Genomic DNA, 17,249 nt, shown 5'->3' on the forward strand with positions numbered 1-17,249 from the left:
TACTGGCTATCAAAACCGCATTAGAAGAATGGAGGTACCTGCTGGAAGGTGCCTCCCATCCCATCCTGATATTCACGGACCACAAGAACCTGGAATATCTGAGGACGGCCAAACGTCTGCGCCCACGACAAGCAAGATGGGCATTGTTTTTCTCGAGGTTCCAGTTCCACATCACATACAGGCCCGGCTCGAAAAACACGAAGCCTGACGCGTTGTCGCACATGTACGAGGACACCAAGGAGATCCCAGTACCCGACACTATTCTTCCTGCAGGAAATTTCTTGGCCCTCCAGACGAACCTTCGCTCCGAGATTCTGAGAGCGTCCACAGCGATGTCTACCTCCGATGGGGCGCCCCTCCAGAACAAGGAGGGACTCCTATGGAGGGAGGACCGGATTGTGGTGCCGGAGGATGCCCGAACCTTAGTCTTGGGACATTGCCATGACCACCCAATGGCAGGACATTTTGGGCCGGTCAAGACCCTGGAACTTCTCCGACGTTCCTTCTGGTGGCCGGACATGGCCAAGGATTGTAAGAATTACGTGGGCTCCTGTGCCATCTGCCAGCGGAACAAGCCTTCAAGAAATAAGGCGTGGGGCCTGCTACGTCCATTACCCATCCCTGAACGGCCCTGGCAGAAAATCTCTATGGACTTCATAGTCTAGCTTCCACCTTCACTGGACCACACAGCAATTCTCGTGGTCGTGGACCGCTTATCCAAGATGGCCCATTTCATTCCTTTACGGAAGACTCCATCAGCAGCCGAGACGGCGCAAGTCTTTATTCGAGAGATCGTTAGACTGCATGGGGTTCCCGAAGACATCGTCTCGGACCGAGGGGTGCAGTTTACCTTGCGGTTTTGGAGGGCGTTGTGCAAAGCCCTGGATATCAAGCTGTCCCTTTCCTCGGCATTTCACCCTCAGACCAATGGTCAGACCGAAAGGACCAATCAGACCCTGGAGCAATACCTGCGATGCTACACATCATTCTCTCAGGACGACTGGGTGCCACTTCTCCCTTTGGCGGAATTCGCGTACAACAACGCTTGCCATTCAGCAACTGGGCAGTCCCCGTTCTTCTCCAACTATGGGTTTCATCCTGTCTTCCTCCCGGACTTAGTCCCGGAATGCCCGATTCCAGCGACACAGGATGCACTGACCTTCTTCACTTCCAACAATAAAAAACTACAGGAAGCCATTCGTCAAGCCCAAGAAGACTACAAGAGGGCTTTTAATAGGAAGCGAAGAGGGGACCTGGTGTTGCAGCACGGAGAGAAGGTTTGGCTGGCTACGTCAAACTTGAAGATGCTCTGCCCGTCAAAAAAGTTGGGACCTAAATTTATAGGCCCTTTTTGCATCAAACGGATGGTCAATGAAGTGGCCTATGAACTTGTTCTCCCTGAGACACTCAAGATCCACCCTGTCTTCCACGTGTCCCTGTTGAAACCAGTAGTCCCTGATGCCTTCCCGGAACGGGAATCCAGGCCCCCGGAGGCCGTAACGGTTGAAGAGGAAGAAGAATTTGAGGTGGAGGCAATGCTGAAGTGCCGACGAAGGGGGGACCAGACCCAATTTCTCATCAAGTGGAAGGGCTACGGCCCTGAGGACAATTCGTGGGAACCAGCCCATAATGTCCATGCACCTAGACTTGTCCGGAGGTTTCTTTGTGATCACCCGTGGTGGAGAGATCGGGTGGGCATCCGGAGGTTGCCCGTAGGGGGGGGCAATGTGAGGGATCTCCTCGATCCCTGCCGCGATGGTCCCGGCGCAGGCGCACTGCTCCGCCCTGTACACGGGCACTAGGTCCGGGCCGGCCGCAGCGTTCGAGTTCGCGCATGCGCAGTAGAAGCCGCGGCCGCCCGCTGGGCACCAATGGCAGCGCAGGGCGGGATATTTAAAGGTCCCTGAGCTGTCATTTCGTTGCCTTCTGGTCTTACCTGCTTCCTGTGATTCTGTACCTGTGCCTAGTAAGTTTATTGACCCGGATTGTTTCTTGACCTGCTGATTTCTCCTGCCCAGACCCTTGCTTGCCTGACCTCTCTCCCTGGATGCCCCTCATTAGATCTGACCTCCTGTTGCTGACCTGGCGTGTGACCCGACGATTCTCTGCCTGCTCCCTTGTACCCTACCCTCCTCTACGTTACCGACTCGGCCTGTCTGACTACGCACTTGCTCAGCCATCCATCCATCCATCCCATCGGGGTCACCCGACCTCCTCACATCTGGCTCTCCCTGGTTGGAGCCCCTGGCGAACACCCCTACCACTGACAGGTGTGCTCAGTAGAGGCGACCTGGTCTCGGGGTACTACAAGTCCATCCCCACCATCAGGGGCCCTGGTGAACAAGTACCCTGGGGCTTAGACTCCGTGCTCTGGGCACGCCTGACCAGTGGAGTGGTAGTGGTGCCGCTCGGCGGTCCCTCACAGCTCCTCTCCAGGTAAGTTGCAGCATCAATCTCTCAAATGAGACATAAAATAGATCCTCCCATAGTGCAGTATATTTTATTTATGAAGTAGGGACAGATAACAAAAAACTTTCTCACTCACGTGGCAGCCAATTCAAAACCTCATGCTTTCGGATGAGGGCATGTATGTATGGGTGTACTGCTGGGGGTACAGGTGTACCAAGATGGCCGCCACGCCGGAAATACGTCACCACGTCAAACCGACGCGTTGCGTCACAATGTCATGTGCCTTCCTCAGGGCTGTCAATCATCGATCATCCTCTATTTTCCGCGGCCATAACTATGAAGACCACAGGAGACTACTATGCAATTAGCCTATGCGATTAACCCAAAAGCATACATATATATGAATCACACGGAAAACTATATATTACCACACCAGCCCAAATAAATGAAACCCTAATCATATAGAATATCTCTGCCATTATATGGAACCCCATAGATATATAATATTGATCTTTTAATTCATCTTATAAAATCTTATAATACCTTAATTTTATTAAATAATTAAAAACCTCCATTTATTACATAATTTAATTCAATATTAATTCAAAACCTAATCTTAATTCATCTAATGCATTTATTTAACAAACGTTTATTTCCTCTATACAATATACAGTTGCAAGAAAAAGTATGTGAACCCCTTGGGATTACATAGAGTTTTCCATGAATTGGGCATAAAATGTGCTCTGAACGTCATCTAAGTCACAACAATAGAAGAACACAAGAATATTGCTACACTGAAACAGTTTTGTGAAGAGGAGTGGTTCAAAATGACTCCAGATCGTTGTGCAGGTCTGATCTGCAACTACAGGAAACGTTTGGTTGAGGTTATTGCTGCCAAAAGAGGGTCAACCAGTTATTAAGTCCAAAGGTTCACATACTTTTTCCTCCCTGCACTGTGAATGTTTACATGTTATGTGCAATTAAACCATGGCAACATCTAATGTTTGTGTAGTATTATGTTCAGCAGACTGTGTTCTTCTATTGTTGTGACTTAGATGATGTTCAGAGCACATTTTATGCCCAATTCATGCAAAACTCCACGTAATCCCAAGGGGTTCACATACTTTTTCTTGCAACTGTATAAACAAAAACATATGAAAAAATCTACAAAAAATTATTTTAAATATATAAAATAACATATATATATATATATATATATATATATATATATATATATATATATATATATATATACATACATACATACATATACATACACATATATTCCTCCTTTCTTCTTCTTCTTTCCTTCCCTTTTTAATATTTTAAAATTATATTTTAAAACCTTTTTAAATTAAAATAAAAATATTTTAAATTTAAATGAAAATAAAAATAAAAGAGAAAAAATAAAAGTAAAATATATAAAGATTATAAAATTTAAAAAAAAAAATTTAGAAAATATATCCTAGTCTGCTCCACCTCTTCTCCAGCAATAAAGAACCTACTCAAATATACATAAATACCTCTCTATCCAAAAGCATGAGTTTACACCATATGTCATATAATCAATATATATTAAAATACATAAAAATATATCATAGATTAAATAATTAGTACATTGCAACATGTCATAAAGCCAGAAGGTCAAATTGCACCAATTCCATACCCCTATTAAATCAAAAATCCGAGATAAAACAATTTAAGTCAAATTCAATATTCAATCCTTTAGGAAAATACGTTTGCATGTTATAAATCCATTTCGATTCTAATTTGCTTAAGGAACGCACCTTATGGCTACCCCGCCAATGCCTCTTATATTTAGTAATACCCCAAAATTTCAAATCACTGGGGTCTTTATTATGAAATTTGGCAAAATGCTTTGATACGCTGTGCTTCGGGAACCCTTTCTTGATATTTTGTACATGTTCCCGGAGCCTGACCCAGAGGGGTCTTTTGGTTCTTCCTATATATTGCAGTCCTCAACATGTGCAAAATATCAAGAAAGGGTTCCCGAAGCACAGCGTATCAAAGCATTTTGCCAAATTTCATAATTTAAATTTAAAATATTTTTATTTTAATTTAAAAAGGTTTTAAAATATAATTTTAAAATATTAAAAAGGTAAGGAAAGAAGAAGAAGAAAGGAGGAATATATGTGTATGTATATGTATTTATATATATATATATATATATATATATATATATGTATTTTTATATATTTAAAATAATTTTTTGTAGATTTTTTCATATGTTTTTGTTTATATATTGTATAGAGGAAATAAACGTTTGTTAAATAAATGCATTAGATGAATTAAGATTAGGTTTTGAATTAATATTGAATTAAATTATGTAATAAATGGAGGTTTTTAATTATTTAATAAAATTAAGGTATTATAAGATTTTATAAGATGAATTAAAAGATCAATATTATATATCTATGGGGTTCCATATAATGGCAGAGATATTCTATATGATTAGGGTTTCATTTATTTGGGCTGGTGTGGTAATATATAGTTTTCCGTGGGATTCATATATATGTATGCTTTTGGGTTAATCGCATAGGCTAATTGCATAGTAGTCCCCTGTGGACTTCATAGTCCACGGCCGCGGAAAATAGAGGAGGATCGATGATGAGGCGATAACCTCCTTTGAGGGCGTTTCCTCTCATTAAGTTGGGTATATGAGGAGAGATCGTCACTATGATTGACAGCCCTGAGGAAGGCACATGACATTGTGACGCAACGCGTCGGTTTGACGTGGTGACGTATTTCCGGCGTGGCGGCCATCTTGGTACACCTGTACCCCCAGCAGTACACCCATACATACATGCCCTCATCCGAAAGCATGAGGTTTTGAATTGGCTGCCACGTGAGTGAGAAAGTTTTTTGTTATCTGTCCCTACTTCATAAATAAAATATACTGCACTATGGGAGGATCTATTTTATGTCTCATTTGAGAGATTGATGCTGCAACTTACCTGGAGAGGAGCCATTGGTGGAATATTAATTTCTGAGAGATTTGGGTGCGACAAGGAGCAACATTTGGAGTGATAGCTATCTTGGAGGATCCGTGAGGGGGATCCACAAAAGCGCTTTGATCCGCAAGGGTCGAAGTGATGAGGTGAGAGGCTTATCCAGATGGTGGTCGGATTGTCATATTCACATGCACCCAAAGATCTACACGAGTTCCTGTTAATTTATGGTCACCAACAGTAGTCATTGGAAGCACGTGTTTTCTTTTGGTCACTATCAGCATTTATTGGACTTTGAGAGCACTGTTTTATGTATTGTTATATTGTGGTTTTTTCACTACACGAGAGGCACGTGTGATTTTATGTGAAAAGGGAGGGAGGTGCAGCGCTATATATCCAGACAAATGATAAATGATTACACAATAATAAATGGTGACTGTAAGTTAGTAATGCCACTGAATGGTGGCTATAAAGTGAAGAGAGTGAAAACAGTCCAATGAAGGGGTGCTCTTAAGATCCAGGGTGATCTTCAGACGTCCAATATACTGGACCATCAGGTGATAAAATATAAAGACTGCGCACTCACCAGATACGCAATCTTTATGCGCATTTGTGTGAAATATCACTAGACCTCCTGTGTCATCATCCTGGTCTGGTCAGATCTGGTCTGGTCAGACCCTGAGTCAGTCTGGGATGTCAGTGGTTGGGGGTAGGATATTACACTATGTGGCCCTTTCTATTTATTTGAGTTCTGGTGGGAACCGGCCAAATCTACAGAACAGCTGCATCCATCCAGGTTCCAGGCCATGAGGGATATGCTGACCAGATCTGACCAGACCAGGATGATGACACAGGAGGTCTAGTGATATTTCACACAAATGCGCATAAAGATTGCGTATCTGGTGAGTGCGCAGTCTTTATATTTTATCACCTGATGGTCCTGTATATTGGACGTCTGAAGATCACCCTGGATCTTAAGAGCACCCCTTCATTGGACTGTTTTCACTCTCTTCACTTTATAGCCACCATTCAGTGGCATTACTAACTTACAGTCACCATTTATTATTGTGTAATCATTTATCATTTGTCTGGATATATAGCGCTGCACCTCCCTCCCTTTTCACATATATGTTATTGAAGGTTTGATACGATGCCTTTTCTGGTGTACAGCCGCTACCTATTATACAGTATCACATAAGCGCTCACTTATCTTTTGTTTCACGTGTGATTTTATATTCACAGAATTATATATATATATATATGTAAATGTTTTTTCACATGTTTTGAGTTATTTGATTTTAATTTGTAGATTTAATGAATCATGTGCACCAATTAATATTAATTGACATCACTATCACATTTATTTTTATTTTTATTTAATTTGATGTAATTTTGAGATCACACATCACTTATTAACTTATTATATATTTATGTGTGTATGTACCTTAAGGAGTAGCGCTACATTCTTTATTGTATTTATTTATTATAATCACTGGTATATGATTTAATGTTAGCAGCTTCTCCTGGTGTTTTTTATACAGTTGAAACACTTGGGAGCGCAGGAGGTTCACACCACTACTGTTACAATTTATGCAACTAACACTCCAAAAATTTGGAATTTCAGATTGGATGCTCTCTGCAATCCTCTCTCTATACTCCAACCCATCTGCTAGAGTATTAACAAACGGCACACTCTCACATACCTTTCACATTTCCAACGGTACTAGACAAGGTTGCCCCCTATCCCCCATAATCTTTACATTACTCATCGAACCCTTAGCTTCAAAACTCAGAGATGACCCCACTTTCACAGGAATCACACACCTTAAAACTGAACACAAAACTAGCCTATTTGCAGATGACATCATACTAATGATAACTAACCCATACAAATCGCTTCAATCGATTTGTGCACATCTCCAAAGTTATTCGGAAGTATCATATTACAAACTCAATGAACCCAAATCTTCTATCCTAAATCTCCACACATCTACCAAGATTCAAAAAGTACTAGCCAAACAATTCCCCTTGGGCACATCACAGCATCTCATACCTAGGAATCAAACTTACCACCACAACAGATCAGCTTTACGCCTCAGACCACAAACTATCGCTCAAATCCATCCCACGTGAACTTAATAATCTTCGGACATCAACACTTTCGAAACTGGGAAGAGTAGCAACCCTGAAAATGAACATACTACCCAAAATCCTTTATATATTCCGCACACTCCCCATTCCCATCCCTAATACCTTTTTTTTCCAAATTACAGGCGATACTTGCCAAATTCCTCTGGAATGTGAAAAAAACCCAGATGTACCACAAATCTATTAATACGCCCAATGTCCAGAGGAGGAGCAGGTCTCCCACATTTAAAATCATATTATAATGCAACTCTACTGGGCCAACTCTATTATTAGTGGCACCCAACCAAAGAAAAAGCATGGTCCACCACGCTCTCACACCCCCAACTTGCACCACATAATTTACTGTTCTTACCACAAACTCCTCAGTCCAAAACTCAACTCAAACACCCATGCGTTCAAGCCACCTTACAAGCTTCCTAACCCCTAACTTGACAGAAACCAAACATATACATACTCCAATTTCAATACTACATCTCATTAACCCTTCCCTACACCTGCTGCAATAGGAAAACCGAGGCATATCTCTTATACTATACAAGACCTCTATACAACTCACAACTTAGACTCCTTCTCGACCCTTCAGATGAAATTTAACCTCCCCGACAATGAGCATTTCACCTACTTGAGAATAGCTCACTCCCTGCAAAAGGTAAGAGTCCCGCATCTTTTGAAAATTCCCTCCACAGCATATCAATTTCTAAACAAAACACAATACCCGAAAAAAGGGATTTCAACTTTTTACGCATTTATAATCAGCTCACAATTTTCCCTACAGACTTCCTCTCTATCCAACTGGGAGAAACTTCTCTCACAATCAATACTACCAAACACATGGGAAAAGACCTTTAACATCACTCATAAAGCATTCCGATGTAGCTCCCACTGGGAGTCATACATGAACATTTGCACCAGTGGTACCTAACCCCAGCTAAACATTCTTTATACTAACTTCAATGCTTATCTACTTGCTGGAGACAATGCGGAGAAACAGGATCAATTCTCCATATACTTTGGGCATGTAAATCCCTCAGATCTTATTGGAACAGCGTTTTCCAATTGCTCTCAATAATAACTGACACCCCAATAACACCAAACCCTGCCCTTGCACTCCACATTGGAATCGAAAAAAATTCCCCATGGACTCTCACACTATTATTATCCATACATTAGCAGCTGCTAAGACCAACCTTACTAAATTATGGAATTCTACCAAAATTCCCTCCCTTTCTTCACTTGTATCAGATCTTAACTTCCAATGTGATATGGAAAGAAGAACAGCCCTCAATAATTCTTCCTACCACAAGTTCAAACACCAATGGTCTCGATGGATGGATACAGAATCCAAACTGCTCCATAAAAGACTGATAACCTAACTTTATAATACTAAGATTCTTTGCCATTACTGGTCCTCCCCGCCTTTACCTCTTATCCATGTTCCTTACCCCCTCTATATAACATCCTCACCCTTATACGGTTCACACCACACCAAGCATACCTCTCAGGTCAGTGCAACTCAGTTGTATAAGATCCCCAGCCAAATGGTGGGGAATTTACTTCACACAAAATGTATTGATGTACTTAACCGTGAACTGTATTTCGTACCATGTTTTATTATTGTACCCTGTTTTTACACTGAAATCTTTCAATAAAAATATTGAAACATAAAATGTAAATAACTAAGCTTACAGTTTTACAAAATACAGCAACAACCACACATGTAATACTCCCAATATTGGAGGTGATTTATTCTCCCAAAGCAAATACACCTTTGTACACTGGTACTGACTAGTATTCCAATGTATCTGTTCTCCCGCAGTTTTTCTTCCTCACTCAGATAATGTGACCCCACTGCTAATTGAGAGGGGCAGGGAAGAGGCAAACAAGGATGCTGTGCATGCGCTAAATGGCCTCCTTATCAATTGTGAGCTCATTGGTTGTTAGAACACTGGGGGCTAAAAAGTTGTAGTAGTGCACAATGAAAACCTGTGGCTTTGTGTCACTAAAAGGCAGGCTGATCCATCCGCTGGCTTGTGTGTGATTTTTGTTCAATTTTTAGGCAATTTGCCAAGGCTTCCCTGAAGACACCTGAAGGCACACAAGGGTGCCTAGGCACTACGGTGGAAAAGGCTGGGTTAGAACCCTTATTGTAATCCTTGTGATCAAACAAGGGATTATTTTCTTTGTAATGGTTTTATTTATTTTACAAGATCAAAAAAACTCAAGGGCAGATGTCATCATTTCTCGAGGCACATGGAATTTATGTTTCTTAAGTAAAGCTATGCATGAATAAACCAGGTAAACAGCTGTCAATAAAGAAAATGTTAGCAAAAAGGGAAAAAAAAAATAAGAAAAACAGGAAAAGAATAGAAGAAAAACAAGCAAGATTAAGGTTTTGTTCTCAGTTAACAGAGCCACATAAATCATTACCTGGATTGTGAACTGCTGGTTCAAAGCAAAAATACATTCTGTAAATATATATCCAGTTAAACCATTTTTCCTACTTTGGGATAGAATGAAGAAGGGGTTAGAACCCTTGTTATAGATGGATTTCCCTTCACATCCTTTCCTGCTGACAGTGTTTTACCAAACAGAAAGTGTGGGAATTCCTCAACATCAGCACAGAGGGTAGAATGCCTGTCAGATTTTTTTTTTGCTGTCTCTGTTCATGTTGTAGTCATGCCTGTACTTCTTTGCAAACAAACAAAGGATTTTCCAGCAACACTTACCAGCCAGCCTGTGAAACAACCAATTTGGCCCTGTCTAAAAGGGTTTTGTTTGCACACATTTGCAAATACATGCGTAAGCCACAGTCCCCCGTCAAGGGACCTCTGTATACTGCGCACCTAACTAAAATTTTGAAAGCCTCTATAGTAGGAGCACATGTATAAATGGATAGGTTAAGGGCAAGTGTGCCTGGAGGAGCCCATCCCTCCATAAAGGTACAGGGACGCATGTGACGTCCAGCTATACAAAAATGACAGCAAAGGCATCCAGTGCATCCCTGCATAGAAATTAGCCAACACAAACAATGGCAACCATCCCAACCTATAACCAGCCTTAGCAGTAAGGTGCACATGGAAGGGCAATACAGATCTCAAACAAACAAAGGATTTCCCAGCTAAGCTTACCAGCCAGCCTGCACAACAACCGATTTGACCCTGTCTAACAGTTTCCACAGTATACAGAGGACCCTTACGCATGTATTTTCAAATGTGTGCAAACAAAACCCTCTGTTTTTAACGCAAACTGTTAGACAGGGCCAGATTGGTTGTTTTGCAAGCTGGCTGGTAAGTGTTGCTGGGAAATCCTTTGTTTGTGATGTGCATCGCCCTTCCATGTGCACCTTACTGCTAAGGCTGGTTATAGGTTGAGACGGTTGCCATTGTTTGTGTAGTTGCCTTTACTTCCTATCTGGTAAGTGAAGGACAGTGACTGTTATGGAACCACAGTAGTTAAAACCTGAAAGGTTTAACCTTTAAAACTGAGCCAATAGGCCTTGTACTCTCTGTAGTAGTAAGTTCATTTCACCAGCATAGCACAAATCTTCGGGGGCAAAAAATTGTATTTGGAAAAAAATATTAATTATGCACTGGGTAGAATATTTTTGCATGAAAAATAAATAATTGGCTAAATGGTTAGCACTTCTGCCTGGCAGTACTAGGTTTGTTGGTTCGAATCCCAGCCACGGCACCACCTGCCTGGAGTTTGCATGTTCTCCCTGTGCCTGCGTGGGTTTCCTCCGGGTACTCCGGTTTCCTCTTACACTCCAAAGACATGCTGGTAGGTTAATTGGATCCTGTCTAAATTGGCCCTAATATGTGTATGTATGAATGTAAGTTAGGGACCTTAGATTGTACACCCCTTGAGGGTTAGGGACTGATGTGAATGTACACTATATATGTAAAGCGCTGCGTAAATTGACGGCGCTATATAAGTACCTGAAATAAATAAATAAATATTATTATATCTAGAGTATTTTGTATTTGTAGAGTTTCTTCTGTGATTAAGAAATAAAGTACATGTTTCCATTCATTTTTATAGTGGATCCATTTTAAGTTTTCAAAATGCTTTTGTATTACATATTTACAAGTTTCTAAACCTTCGGGCACCAAAAAAACATTTTTTCTATAGTTCCAGGAAAGACCACAGCTGTTTTTATTTCACTTTGAAGCCTTTAGTTAGCTAATGGTTCTGCAAGATTTTAGTAATATTTAATTTCTTACCTGCCAGAACTGATGAAAAGGCAACACGGAATCCAAACATTTCAGTGGAACTATCACTTTTGAATTCAATGCTGATGACATTAGATGATGAAGAGTAAGTGTAATTTGAAGGATAACAAAGAGTTGCCAAAAGTGTAGCATTTTGGGGAAGTCCATCATACACTTTCACCCAGTCGTAGATACAGTTATTTGATGTTTCTAATCTAACAACAAAACAGAACAGAAGTGAAAGCTGACCTATATAAACAGAAGACACAGAACAAGCTAATACTAAAGACTGCTATCCTGTAAATATAAAAAGGTCCAGTTTAACCCTTTTGATACCAGATCCGTACATTGTTTGGGTAATTTATTGCATTTGATTGCCCTAAAATTCACTTTAGTGTGTTTTTTTTACTGAAATTTTTTGTTTTCTAGTGCGGTGATATCGTGTGACATAAAAAATTGGAACTACCACTATTTTATTCTCTAAGGTAGTGTTTCTCAACCTTTTTCCAGACAGGGCGCCCTTGAAAAGTATTTTCAGTCATGAGGCACCCCTGTCCAAGGCTTGGTTCATGTTACTGTGTGTCGCAGAATGCACACTAAATCACGCTCATTCCTGACATGCAGACAAATGCTCTGCTCTTTAGAGGTACCCCATACATTGGCAAACTGGGGTGTTTTTGGTGTGGTGCAATTTTAAAACTAAGGTCAGGGACAACTTTCCCTGCATTTCTGCGGGTAAGGCAGCCCATTGAAATTGCTCTTTAGGGGTATCCCATACATTGGCAAATGCGGGGTGTTTTTGGTGTGGTGCAATTTTAAAACTAAGGTCAGGGACAACTTTCCCTGCATTTCTGCGGGTAAGGCAGCCCATTGAAATGAATGGGCTGCCCTACACACAGTCACACAGATGTGAACCAAGGGCCTGTTCACCTGTGAGGTTGGAGGGTGGTAAAACCATGCAATTGAGCTGCTTTTACCACCCCCAACTGCTCCCCCTTTAGCTGCAGAAACAGCAGCTGGGGGTATACACATGCTGTTGCCGCAGCTGGAAGCATACCTCCAGGTGAATGGAATTGAACTACAACCACCCCACAACTGTGTGCGCATTGATCCTTTGTTTAAATAATTTCTCAATTACTGGCCTAGAGCATGTAAGCAGGTTAGGCATTTTTACTTCAATCTCTTTATATTGTACATGCTTGTTCTGGGTCAGAAACTCAGTAAATACTTGAAACCGCTGATAGAATAAAAACCAGCATTTTCAAAAAAGGCCATCAATTATACCTTATTACAATATAGGTTTCCTCTACTTTTGTTATGCACTTACTGAAAATGGGTAAAAGTTAATTCTACACGATACCCTCTTGATGTCTCAATTTCCCATATGCAGAAAGTATTAGATGGATAATTGTTGGGGAAATTTGGGCTGGTTATGACTCCAGAAAACTGTGTGATGCGACCTCCACAGCTGGTGTAATTTCCTGTTATATACAAAATAAAATAACAAGAGGCATTGTATTCTATAAAATCCAAATAAAAGAAAGAAAGAAAAAAATGCAAATATTACTACATACGTGTGGTCCAGCTTGGGAATGTTGTATTAGCTGAAAATTAAACACATATTTGATAAAAAAAATGTAATTGCCAAATTGTTAGATGGAAGGGTTGAGATAAAACGTGTTCTTAAAAAAAATATATTTTATGCTGCATAATCGGTTAAGAAAATATATGAAGTATAATTCATAATTCCTATTATGAATATTAACAGACAGATTGAGAAATAGACATACAACAAATTAATCCAGATAGGACAAACATGCAAATAATTGTATATACCTGTTGGCAAACCTGGGTATGTTGGGTGTTCTGTAAGACAATACATATTTTAATGAATCTCATTAAATACATTCATACAAAGACAAACATAAAACAAAATGTCTAAGATGGGAATATTAGAGATACATGATGTTTTAAAGCTTTCCTCTGTCAGTGACTTGCCTTTAGTCTATTTTATAGGTTTGCATTTTAGTATAATTTTTATATGATTTGTACAAAAAATATTTTAACAGAAAAAAACCACAGTATAAAATGAATGACCTTGCAAAAAACAGGCCATGAGTGTACTTATCCTCTGCAATGTTGTTAGGGATCATCAATGGCCTTAGCCTTTTAAGACGAAGGAAAGCAAATAAACCTCACTGACATGAAAGTTAAGCTTTAAGTATGAAGTAGTCAAAAACAGCGGAAAAGACCAAATCAATTACTTACTAACTACTACATAATAGCTTCATTTTAAAAATAATCTAGTACAGAGTGTTTTTTTTTAAGAATTGATTGAATCCTTATGTGGTAATTTAGGATTTGAGGCATTTTGGTTCTTTTACATGTTATACAAATAGTTATTGTAATTATTCTCCTGGTAATTGCTGTATGCTTTTAACTTTTAAAATTACCCTGTTTTGTCATACACATAAGTCTAAAACCACTATACCTGCAAAAATAGGTCATCATAATGTACCAGCAAGCATTTGGGGAATCAAGCAAAATTGACACTTACAGGATTGTTGGTTACCTAGTGGAATACAGAAGTGACTTTCTCTTGAATGATGTAGTGTTGTGGCAGCATGAGCCAGAGAAAATATAGGTATTCAGTCTTTTTTTGCAGGTATAGCTATTTCTGTGCATTTGTAATGAGAGTGTCACCATAGCCATGAAGCAGTACTTCGAGGCAAGCAACTAAATATATAGGTGAAAATTGTTTTATCGGCAAAATGACTTGCAATTCTGTGCAGCCAGTTTTTTGTGATCCCCTGTCAGTAAGCACAGCCAGATCTTCAACCTTTTACTTAAGCAGCACAGCTTAGACATAAACACTGACCAAGCACAGCCTCAGGTTTTTGACTAGAAATGAAGAAGCAGCAGCACCACACAGATTACATCATCTCTTTTTTCTCTGTTCTCTCTTCTCCTGTCAGTATGTTTACTGTTACGTGCATGCAGCAGGTCCTGACTGGCTCCTTGTTCTGCCCTCCTTTCTATTCTGAACATTGTACAGGGCTAATTTCAAAACATATTTGGGTACTTACTGAATACGGCAAAATAACTATTTATATGAACACATAACTCAATTAATTTACAGAATGCTTTTTTATTTTACACAAAGTTCAGCATTAAAAAAATTACTTCCCCAGGGTAACATACAACCTGTGGAGCCACTCACAGACCTGTGAGAACTTAATGGACTATTGAAGTTTGAAATAATGAACGTATTGCCTTGCTAGCTTAAAAGTATTGACCCACATTAATTTGGTGGCTCCTGTGGAGGTTCTGACCCCCCCCCCCTGCTGCCCAGCAATAATGCCTAGTCACAGTGGCCAGTTATAGTAATGCACCAAAATACTGCCACTATGCCCTATGCCACTATGCTCTTCTTGGTGTAACATCACTTGCTCCTGCTCACTTGTCTCCTGCTTAATGCTTTGCAATGACATCAGGAATATCAGAAAAAAAGTTCTGCCTTGCCTCCTTCTGCTCTGCAAAGGCCACATTTCTGCTTTACTCTTGACAGATTTGTTTCATGAAAAAATAAATGCAATTGTATTACCTGTGGAACCATTAACAAGGGCATTTTGTGAATCTAAAAGAATGAACATATGATTAGTCAGTAAAATGTATGGATATGGCAATTCAATAATAATGCTGATACTAAAATGAAAAAAATTGCATTTTGACTTACTTGCAAGTTCCATATCTTGGAGTAAAGTAAAGGTGGTATAATCATAGATCCTGGGATAGAGGGTGCTACCTTGATTGGACACTGGCAAAACTTTGCTGGATATGCTCACTGGATGTACCCCTATAATCCTCTCCCAACTCTGTGAAACCTAATTTTTTTTAGCCACTAATACAGAATAACAGAAATAGAGGGGAAGGTAGCGTGTGTCCAGTACTGCACTCCAAGATTTGGAATTTGCAAGTCAGTCAAAATTCCTTTTATTTTAAATGTACAATACAGGACACAGATATCCATACAATACAGTACAATACAGGCTAGATATCCATAAACTGTACGATGTCCTCAAGCAATGAATGAAAAGTGTGGGCAGCAACATGGCAAACAGAAATGTGCCAACAGGCTCAACAACAACAAGGGTCAATGGACCAAACTCAGTTCTGCTGCAAGAAGCTTGCAGTCAAAATCTGAATCCACAGAGACTTGACTGTCCACCTGGTAGAACTTAGAGAACATATGAAGTGATGACCAGGTGGCAGCCCTAAAAAATAGTTGGTATGACTCGGTAAGTCCACCTTTCTGACAGAAGCTATGGCTTTCAGATAAACTCTGATAACTCTGACAACATTCAGACAATGAAGAGCAATCTCTTTGGGATTCTTTAGAGCAGGGTACAAAGAAGGAAAGGCAAATGTTTTCACTGAGATGGAAAGTAGGTCTTGAGTGTAAAACTACTTTATCCTTGTAAAGAATCAGGAGAGAGAGAGAGCTGCTACCTCAGTGACATATATGACAAATGTAAAAAGGCCACCTTGCATCTGAGATCATTCAAAGATAGTTCCCTGATGAATGCAAATGTTGGTTTCTACAGGCAGAAAGAACCAAAATAAGATCCCAAGGAAGCACAGGATGCTGTAAGGGTGGTTTGATCTATGAAACACCTAGCATGAAAGGTTTTAACAAGGGAACAAAATGGACAAGACAGAAACTTGTTTTTTAAGAGTACTTAAGGCCAAGTTCTGGTCAAGTTCCAATTGTTGGAAGGCCAGAATGCAAGGCACAGAGTAATCTCTGTGACGGTTGTTCACACCAGGCAAAGAACAATTTTCAGGTATAATAGTAGATCTTTCTGGAAGTGGCTTTTCTGGCTTGGCATAATGTGGGAATAACAGAGTTAGAAATAATACTGTCATTCAAGACCTGGGTTTCAATAGCCATACCATTAAAGCCAAAGACTGAGAAGAAGAATGGAACTGAGGGGGAGACAGAAAGTCTTGTCTGTCTCCTAGAAGTTTGAGTATACCTGTGTACCAGGTTCTTCTGGGCCTGTTTAGTATAATGAGAATCACTTATTTCCTTTCTTGATCTATTTTTTGGTTGAGGTAGAATCCACACTGTAGGAAAGATGTATTTTAACTGGAATGCAGTGCAGGGATTCACTAGAGTATTCAATGCCAATGTTAGAGGATCCTTGGTTCAGGCTTCTTGTTATTGAATCTGGAGGCCAGGATGTCCACAGTTGAAGTTCTGACCAAAAAGATTGAAGATTTGGGGATGAAGTGTCCCAATCCCTTTTTTCCAGACAGATGACTGAGGTAATCTGGGTTTCAGTTGTCCACTGCAGGGATGTGAATAGTAGAGATCACTGGATAGTGGTTTTCCTGTGTGATAGGGAGTTCCTTGCTTGTTTGGGGAGAAACAGAAGGAGGATGGGAGAATAAGCATGCTTTTTCCAGACCAACAAGATGTTACATTGGAGAAGCCTTGAATGAAATTTGG

General features: G+C 40.1%; 1 protein-coding gene across 1 annotated transcript in view; it reads right to left on the minus strand.

The window, feature by feature from the left end:
• Window positions 1–17,249, minus strand: part of LOC149469801 (scavenger receptor cysteine-rich domain-containing protein DMBT1-like) — a 94,073-nt gene that overhangs the window by 28,045 nt on the left and 48,779 nt on the right. The window contains exons 7-11 of the mRNA XM_089668524.1: window positions 15,342–15,374; window positions 13,574–13,603; window positions 13,312–13,341; window positions 13,065–13,218; window positions 11,750–11,952 (exon numbers count right to left, since the gene is read on the minus strand). Of these exons, the coding sequence (XP_089524650.1) occupies window positions 11,750–11,952; window positions 13,065–13,218; window positions 13,312–13,341; window positions 13,574–13,603; window positions 15,342–15,374 (450 nt within the window). The remainder of the gene's footprint in view (window positions 1–11,749; window positions 11,953–13,064; window positions 13,219–13,311; window positions 13,342–13,573; window positions 13,604–15,341; window positions 15,375–17,249) is intronic.

Source organism: Staurois parvus, unplaced genomic scaffold (genome assembly GCF_062004578.1).
Source record: "Staurois parvus isolate SC_StPar_1 unplaced genomic scaffold, SC_StPar_1.0 ptg000059l, whole genome shotgun sequence".
Taxonomy (NCBI): domain Eukaryota; kingdom Metazoa; phylum Chordata; class Amphibia; order Anura; family Ranidae; genus Staurois; species Staurois parvus.